Source organism: Odontomachus brunneus, unplaced genomic scaffold (assembly GCF_010583005.1).
Source record: "Odontomachus brunneus isolate Ranch 3 - 2012 unplaced genomic scaffold, Obru_v1 Obru_scaffold_257, whole genome shotgun sequence".
NCBI lineage: Eukaryota > Metazoa > Arthropoda > Insecta > Hymenoptera > Formicidae > Odontomachus > Odontomachus brunneus.
Genome location: NW_022639707.1, coordinates 230,330 through 239,667, shown reverse-complemented (window position 1 = coordinate 239,667; position 9,338 = coordinate 230,330). Strand labels below are relative to the sequence as shown.

Sequence of the window (9,338 nt, the reverse complement as noted above, 5' to 3'; positions counted from 1 at the left end):
AATATCAAATAATATAAAAAATGTAATTAATTGAAATCGATTTAGTACATGGAACATGGTCAGTTATTAGAGGATAAATAGTCCTCAGAGTTAATTTCAGATGCTGTTATTAAAAACAAATCTCCAATAGCTCCCATATTTGCAGTATCCATCTACAACTCATTAATAAATTAATTTTTCATATTTTTTTACTACAATTATCCCATCAAACACAAAATATTACTGTTATATAACATAGACGTAATATGTACTGTTGTTACTTCTATGTTATATAGCAGTTATGTCTTTCTTTGTTAAGATTGTAATATTTCGACTATATTTAATACACATTTTTGTACATTTATAGAACATATTACATCAATTATTACTATTCTCTATCCTTTTCATCCATTAACCCAGACAGCACAAAATATTTATAAAATATTTACAAAATATTTATAAGATTTATTTGAATATTTTATGAATATTTATCAAAATGTTTCATAAATATATTTACAAATATACATATTTACAAAATATTTTTGTGACCTTAGATTCAATAAATATTTATATATCTCATAAATATTATAAAAATATTTATTAAAATATATACATTTATATACATTTTTCTCTTTTCCTGAAGTTTTCTTAAAATATGCATTTTATTATTTCACACGCTACTTAATTGAATTTAAATTGTACTTTGAAAATTTGTTTATCATTGCTGAGATTCGAATTTCTTATTTTTTTTATTAATTTAATAATTTTAAATAATTACATTTATTTTTTTCATTTATAATATTTGTAAATAGATATATTTACAAAATATTATTACAAATATTTATTTTTCGTTAACTATAAATATTGTATAAAATATTTAGTCTATATTTTAATAATATTTTCAATAAAGATTTTGATACTTTTTCCTTCAGGTATGTGTGCATATAAAATATTTATATTATGTTTATATAATATTTTTAAGAAATTATTTGAAATAAATATTTACCATAAATATTGTGTGCTGTCTGAGAAACGCATTACTTTTTGCACACCAAAGAACCGTATTCGTACTTAAGGTTCCTGCACATTCGGAACTCAGGCTACAATTTTTCGGCAGCCGCTTGGATTGGGATGCTAAAAGTTGCAAGCAATTGCACGATTTTGCTTGCAACTTAAATTAAAGAACGGTCAAGATGTACGCAGTCTGCAGTTTGATGTACGCAACTGGATATACAGAACGATTAAATTATGCATCGGATGCATCGGGTTGTATCTGTTGCGAATAAAAGAACGCACCCACAGAAAAACTTAGGCAGTAAGGGCTATCGCACACAACATAAATTGACATAACTGCATATGCTTAGCATAAGACCGTATGTACCAATGAGCATCGAGTATTAAGTCGTCATATTGGTGTTCGATGCTTAATATTCGATGCTCATTGGTCCATACGATCTTATGCTATGCATATGCAGTTATGTCAATTTATGTGCGATAGCCCTAAAGCCCGTATCAAGGTGCTATTTCACGTGTCGTACGACAAACTTTTCAGATACGTTTATTGGTTGACGAATAGAGTATTTCTAGGTTCTCTGTTCGTCAACCAATGAACGTATCCAAAAAGCTTGTCGTACGACACGTGAATATCAGCCTCAAGCCCGTATCAGACTACTGACTACATAGGCTGACCCGATTGCCGACTACGACTGCCGACTCTCAGGCCTGTTCTACAATACATTGTATGTCGGAGTCGGATGTCGGAACGCAGTCGATGGTCCAATGAGGAGAACTGGTTAACGTAAAATACACTCTCTCATTGGATAGTTTATTGCGTTCCGACATCCGAGTCCGACATACGACGTATTGTAGGACAGGTCTCAATGGCCGGTATTCATAGTCTTATATTTAAGGTTGCTTAAGTTCATCTTCAGATATTCCGTAGCCAATGAAATGATCCATACATTATCTGAAGATAAACTTAAGACGGTCTTAAATATAAGATCCGACTATGAATACCGGCCAATGGGCCGAGTCGGCGCCTCACTGTGATTGGTCCATTGAGAGTCAGCAGTCGTAGTCGGCCTGTGCAGTCGGTAGTCTGATACGGGCTTAAGACGTCCTGTGTGCTGAAGCCATAAGACGGGAGCGTCCCGATTGGACACAACAAACCAATGAAAAGTATTATCTAGTGAATTACTAGGTCGAACCAATCATTACAATCTGTGTCCAATCGTATCGTGGTCAATCGGGTCCCACCCATTTCGGACTATGAATACCGGCCTATGTATATACGTCATTGGTTTGTGGTCCTGTGTGCAAGAGCCATTACAGTTCTCCGCAAGAGGTCTCTGTGTTTTCAGTATCCAGTGAGTCTTATTTGTAAATTGTAACCTATGAATTGTGTGTAATTCTAAAAATTGTTACTACAATTCATTATTCGTAATTACTCATCTATTTCTTTTAGCAATATTTAAGGTTTAACATATTTATTTTATATTTATATGATGGATGAATATGATGAATCATCGGACATTGAGATGGTGCCTATGGAGGAAATTATACATGTAGAGAAAAAACCAAATACTCTTATTAAAGCTACTACAAAAGCAGAGTCACGGGTAATAAAATTAATTATTCTTAATTGTTGCTGTTAATAATACCATAAAAAGTACTTTAAACGACTATAAATTTATTTAGGTACAACCATCAGATAATTTTTCCAATAGATCCACTAGCACATTTACGACAGGTATAGATATATTCAGTAAAGAAGAAAGACTAAAGATGGAAGAACGAGCAAAGCGTTTTGGTTTAACAGAGAAATTAGAAAACGTATTATCTAATGAAGAAGATTTATACAGCAGGTAAAAGGAATTTATTTGATACAAAGAAAAAACAATAAATATAACTTTATATTATATTTACAGTATGGGTATCACAGATGATGGTGAAAATGTGAAAAATGTTAGATTAAATGTTATTCATGTCAGAGGAACTGAGGAAATGAGTACCAAAGATGTATTAAAATATTTTCAAGATTATGCTCCACAGTCTATTGAATGGATCAATGATATTTCATGTAAGTTTTTAAGTTTGATTTTCTATTCATGAAATTTATGATTATTTGACTAATGTTTGATTCTCTTATTTATAATTTTATAGGTAATGTAGTATGGTTTGATAACTTATCAGCAGCCAGAGCCATGTTAGGATTGTCGAAAAAAATATCAGGATGTGTTGGAAAATATTCAGATGGAAATCTTAGTTCAGAGGCAGATTATGAAAATGGAAAAGATTGCAAAGACAACAATTTGATGGCATATGGAAAAAATATACTTACTAATACAAGCAATAATGGGAAAAAAGAAAATTATATAAATATTAAAGATATTGTTCATCCATTACCTCCTGGTACATGGAGAAAAGGAATTGATTATCCAAAATCTAAAGCAATTTTTTTAAGATTTGCAACTAGAATGGATAGGAAGCAGGCAAATGCAGAAAAAATAAGTGAATACTATAAAAAATATGGGAACCCTAATTTTGGAGGTAAACTCATTTTATATATGTAGTAAGATAAATTTACTAAATAAAATAAAGATAATGAGATAGTTTTATTAAATATAAAATAAAGATAATGATAAAAAATAAAAATAATGGGATAGTTTTATTTTTTTCTATATGAATTTCTAGGTATCAAAGGAATTTTAACGGAATCTCGTAAACGTATGTATAAACAAACAAAACAAACTCAGCAAAACAAACATAGGTCGACTGAAAAAAATAAACAAATTAAGAATCCATGGGGTGCATTATCTGAGACATGGGGTGTAAATGATATTGTGGAAGATGACTTTCTTCCAAGAAATGATCCAGATCACGGACGTAGCGTAAAGGATAGATTGGGTACTAAATTTTTGGATAAGGATGCGATACGAGCGATGGAATCGACAGAGGCTAGCTCAAGTAGCGATAGTGAGGAAAATTGGTGTAAGCGAAGTAAAGTTTTGCGCATGCGAATGCATGCTGATGACGAAGAAGAGAAACAGCAAAAACGTCGAGCAAAATTGCGATATCAAGTTAGTTAACTTTTACTGAAATATTTATTTTAATATTCCCTAACTTTCATTAAACTAATATTTTTCCTTACACAGATGATCCTTAACAATTTAAATAACAGTGGTGATTTGCGATCAAAGTTAGGAAAGCCAAGAATGAAAATGCAGTATTGTGAACCTATTCAAGTAGTGATCACGAACATGAACCCACCAAAGTCGAAATCTTTAAAACACGATAGTGGTTCTGAGATAGCATGGAGGCGGGATCAAATAATGAATGAAATTAAACTATCAGAAAGGGAAGAGGGAGAATGGCAAGAATCAGAAACTGAAAATGATCAGGAAAAAGAAGATGAAAAGATTGAACAAAGCCAACATAGGCAGTATTCGTTAATGGAAGATGAGGAGGAGAAGAAAGAGGAAGAAAGACAAGAAGAGGAGGAAGAAGAGAAAGATAAAAACAGGAAGGATGAAGAGGATAGTGCTGATGAAGATAGCAATATACCTGCAAAGGAAGTTCAGGGTCCTAAAGGAAGTGTGATAAAGGTAGTTCCACCTAAGCCTCGTGTTGCCTCCACTGTATGGGCAAGATTAAATCATGTAAAAAGTGAAATTAATGACAGCTATCTGAAAAAGAGGTAAGAATATTACTTTATTCTAAATTTTTTTATAGAAAATATAAATTCGACATTTTCTAAACTACATGTTCTATTTAATAATTTAGATGTATAGAATGTTTATTAATACAAACTATAGATGAGCTATAATAGTGCTTATAATGCCTTGGCATCAATAAAATAGTTATTCTTCTCAATTTCTGTTACATATAACTGAAAAAGTGTACGATCTAAAACAGTGTTTAGAATTGCAAAAGTGCTTGCACTTTTGAAACGATTTTCGAAACGATTTATGTCTATTCTTAAAAAATATTTCTTTATGAACATTATTTATATAACATATTTTAGAATAATATATGTGTGCTCGGAATTACTTACACTTCCAAAACAATTGTCGAGGAATATATCTATTCTTTTCGTCTTGCTTCCGTTTACGCGTCGAATCTCAAAACTGACAATCGTAGTGCTTAGTTTCAGAACTGTCAACTGCATAAGATCTAATTCCTGAAAAAGAAGTATCTAATTCCTGAAAAAATCTTATAAAAATTATATAAGATGTCCTAGTTCGATTTCATAATCTTTCGTGAGGGCGTAGAGTGGGTGAGGCCCAGTTGCACACAGACCCAATTGCACATCACCAACCGATGTTCTGCTTTATCTAGTAAATAACTAATTCACTAAATAAAATAGAGCACCGGTTGGTGGTGTGCAATTGAGTCTGGGTGCTTTCCAGTTGTATATACTGTGTTATACAAAACCAGTTTATTGGTTGCATATTATCTTACAAGATATTTTAGATAATATGTGACCAATAAACTGGTTTTGTGTACGTGTGTGTTAAGATGTGTTAAATAATTGGAAAGCACCTTCTGTGTGCAAGTAGGACCAGAACGCAGATTCAGGTGAATACAAATTCCTATACTACTTTGCGATATTTGCAATAACTATCGAGATATTAATTAAAGGAAAGAGTAACGTCAACGTGTGCTTTATTTCTGAGCAGTAAAAATGTACTTAAAATAGATACCAAATTAAAAGCCTTGATGAGTTGATTACAAAAATATAACTTTTAGAGCCGCCCAGTGTACCATTCCAACACTATGGTTCAAGAAGGTTCCAAATTTTAGGCTACTTTCTTTGTTTCTTTTATTTCATTTCATTTCAAAAGTTGAATTTTGTTTGATCTAGCTTTTAAAATAGTTAAACAAAAACAATTTAAGTATTTCTAATGTTTTTTATTAGGTTAAAGTGCATTTTCCTATATACTTCATGTTCCAAAATCAATCGGAAATTGATATTCCAATTGGAATTTTCTACTTCCGGTCAGTTTGGAACATGGGATTTATACCATTAAATTCTTCATTTAATTTTATTAAATGTAGTATTTTGGATTTTTAAAATCTGTTAAGTTTTGCTAAAGAAACATCAGTTTAAAAGTAGCCTAAAATTTAGGACTTTTTTGGATCGTAGTGTTGGAACGGTACGCTGGGCGGCTCTAAAACTTATATCTGACATCACTCTTTGTAAATAATGATGCTCGATATGTGTGCTAGATGATTTGTAGCGATGACGTCTGCCGTCGTGTGCGTTAGGTCAAATTGAACAAAAAAATCCTCTACCATTTTGCAAATGACCACGTAGATTTTTAATTATTAATTAAAGAAGATTGCATTATCGCGCAAAATCGCGCAACAATTTCCTTTAATTAATAATTAAAAATCGAAGTAGTTATTTGCAAAATGGTAAAGCACTTTCTGCTCAGTTTGACCTAATGTACAAGCATTATAGCAGACGTCACCACTATAGCTAATCTACCATATCATGCGTGATTATTTACAAATCTTCTACAATTAATATCTTGATTATTATTGCGATTATAAAACAGTATTGGACTTTCTTGTTCATCTCAATCTGCTCAATCGCAATTCAATCAAGCAATTAGTTGCATGATTCAACAAATGAATGGGAAAGACAAAGGGAACTAAATAGGCATTCGACAGGCTCTCGACAATTGTCTCGAAAGTACAGGCAATTTCGAGCACTATTCTAAAATATATCACAAATAATATTTCTCTAAAGGAAAACAATATATTTTTTAAATATTTTTAAATATGAATATTTTTAAACATGAACATTTTTAAATATTTTTCTCTTAAGAGACAACAAATTAAGATTAAAGAGTCTTATCTTTTCCAGACAATCAGGAAGCCATAATTTAAGAAATATATTGAAAGGTGGTGATTTGCGATCGCGCATTGGGAATCACACAAGAGGACGTTCTCCCTTGAGAATAGAAGTGAAAAATGACAAATACACAAGAAATGAAAGCGATGGAGAATGATTGCAATTCAAATGAATAATATGAATTACTTGTTTAACAATCCGACACTTGTAAAAAGCGCTTATTATTCCGATTTATTATTTTACGATACTTCATTTTTCATAACATTTTATATTATCTACTTAGCATGTAAAATCGTATACTCATACATATATACAAGTATATATAGAGTGTTTGAGACTAAACACTCAATCTATCTCATTCTTAATCAAATATGGAATTACAGACTAACTCAAATATTTTCATTACTAAATCACCTGTGCTCTTTTAGATGATACTACTTTTAACTTTCGATCTGAATCGGAAATAGTCTAATTAGCCCGGAAGTATAGTAAAAAAATGAAATATGTTACTTTTTATTGCAGATTCTGATTCTACTTCTGATGAAAGTGAAGATTTGATAGGGCAATTATATTCTAGAACTTAAATCTTATTTTTCAGAAAATTTTTAAAAGTTTGCAAATCATGAAATTTATTTTTCTTTCCGGAATGTCTCCTATTAAGCATAAAAAATTAATTTTTTGTCACAAAGTTATATGTGTTCTTTTCAATGATGCCATTTTCAACTTCCAATCTGGGTCAAAAGTAAATTTGTTTGCATTAAAAATCGATATTTTTTTAAAATATAGCATAAAATTTTTTTTTATAAATTTTGATTTTATGCGAAAATCAAAAACTTAAAACTCAAATTATTTTCTTACTTTTCTTCTTAGGAGTGATATGTAAATAAATAATTTTGTTTAAGGCTTCTGATCAGTCACCGTGACTATATTGGATAGATTATTGGATATTAATATCATTCATATTGGATGACATTAGAAGTAAGGAAAATCATGTCCAAAATTCCTGCAAACCATGGCTAAATAAAAAGATATATAATTAAAATTTCACTTGCAATCTATTTTCACACACACGTGTGTGTGAATATATATTCACATACGTGTGAAATGCGCTTCGGATATTTCTCTTTTGCCCAAATAACTATTAGATAAATAAATATAACAAATCGCTTTGTTTTAACAGAAATTAATTAGCTGTGTGACTCGGTGTCAAATATGATCGAATAATTATTTATATGCATTAAATATTATAATAAACACAATACTCGCAGCATTTCCACAATTCCACAATTGTATTACATGTGATATGCACTCAGTAATAACACTGTGGTTTACGGGAAAAAAATTGGACATCTGTTTACATCATTACCTTCCAAATAGCACAATAAATTCCTAAAGTATTCCCGAAGTATTCCTAAAATATTCTTCTTTCTTGAAAGGTAGTTCTTTAAGAATTTTTACTTTACTTTAGGAGTATACTTTAAGAACGATTAAGGAAGTTACATGCACCATAATTTCTGACAACCTTTTAAAGTATTCAATTTCGAATTATTTATGTGTGTGTGTGTGGAACAACAGATATATACTTCATAAATTTTTTTATATAAGATATATATTACTTTTTTCTAACAGAAACTACTCGTAAATGTCGCAGCGTTTACTGATTTTACTTGAAAATTTTAGATTACCTGATTCCAATATTACATCACATTTAAAAATTCTCACTGATACTGGTGACTCGAACTTGAACTCCCTGAGGCATCTCTGGATTATGAAAGTTTGTTGCTTTAGATACTACATTTTTTCGATCGATATAAACATCTTACATTTTGTCTATATATGTTGTAATTAACACAGTAATATAATTTTTTGATGATATGATTTAATAAAATGATTTAATTTTAATAAAATTTTTCGTACTTTTATTTTTAATTTTAATTCTTAGTTAACGAAGTGAACTCTACAAACTTCTATGAAAAAGTACTATTAGTGGCACTATTAGAACTATAGCACTAATGATATTTTCGCTATAGTGACACTATTAGTGTCACTATTAGTGACACTGTTAGTGGTAATAGTTCTAGTAGTTACTTTTAAAACATTAAAAACAATGGGTTAAGTTCACTTTTTTTCATGAGAAAAATGTTTTTTCAAATGTTTTGGAAAAAACATTTTTAAAATATTTAATAAACATTTTTTTAATATTTGTTAAACGTTTACGTGAACATTTATAAATATTATAAATAATATAAATATTTTATTATAAATATATAAATATTTTTCTTGAATTTTCCACATTATTGTTTCACACGCTACTTAATTCAATTTAAATTGTACTTAGAAAATTTGCTTACCATGCTGGGACTCGAACCTGAGAAGACCTCTGCTTCTTGAGTCGTCCACCTTACCCACTACGCCACTGTCACTTTTACCGAGAGATACTTTATATTGTATATATACAGGGTGTTCGGAAAGTACCGGGACGCCTGAATATCAGGAAAAA

General features: G+C 30.4%; 1 protein-coding gene across 2 annotated transcripts; it reads left to right on the top strand.

The window, feature by feature from the left end:
• Positions 1–2,232: 2,232 nt before the first annotated feature.
• On the top strand, positions 2,233–8,687 carry LOC116852824 (nuclear cap-binding protein subunit 3-like). Of its 2 annotated transcripts, none has more exons than XM_032833526.1 (8): positions 2,233–2,345; positions 2,444–2,597; positions 2,677–2,843; positions 2,907–3,058; positions 3,142–3,528; positions 3,673–4,058; positions 4,134–4,675; positions 6,851–8,687. In XM_032833526.1, exons 2-8 carry the CDS (start codon positions 2,481–2,483, stop codon positions 6,993–6,995), a joined length of 1,896 nt encoding a protein of 631 aa, XP_032689417.1. In that variant the 5' UTR covers positions 2,233–2,345; positions 2,444–2,480; the 3' UTR covers positions 6,996–8,687. The 2 variants fall into 2 exon arrangements, with proteins under 2 accessions (XP_032689417.1, XP_032689416.1); XM_032833525.1 differs by having other exon boundaries at positions 2,247–2,345; positions 2,481–2,597.
• Positions 8,688–9,338: the final 651 nt, after the last annotated feature.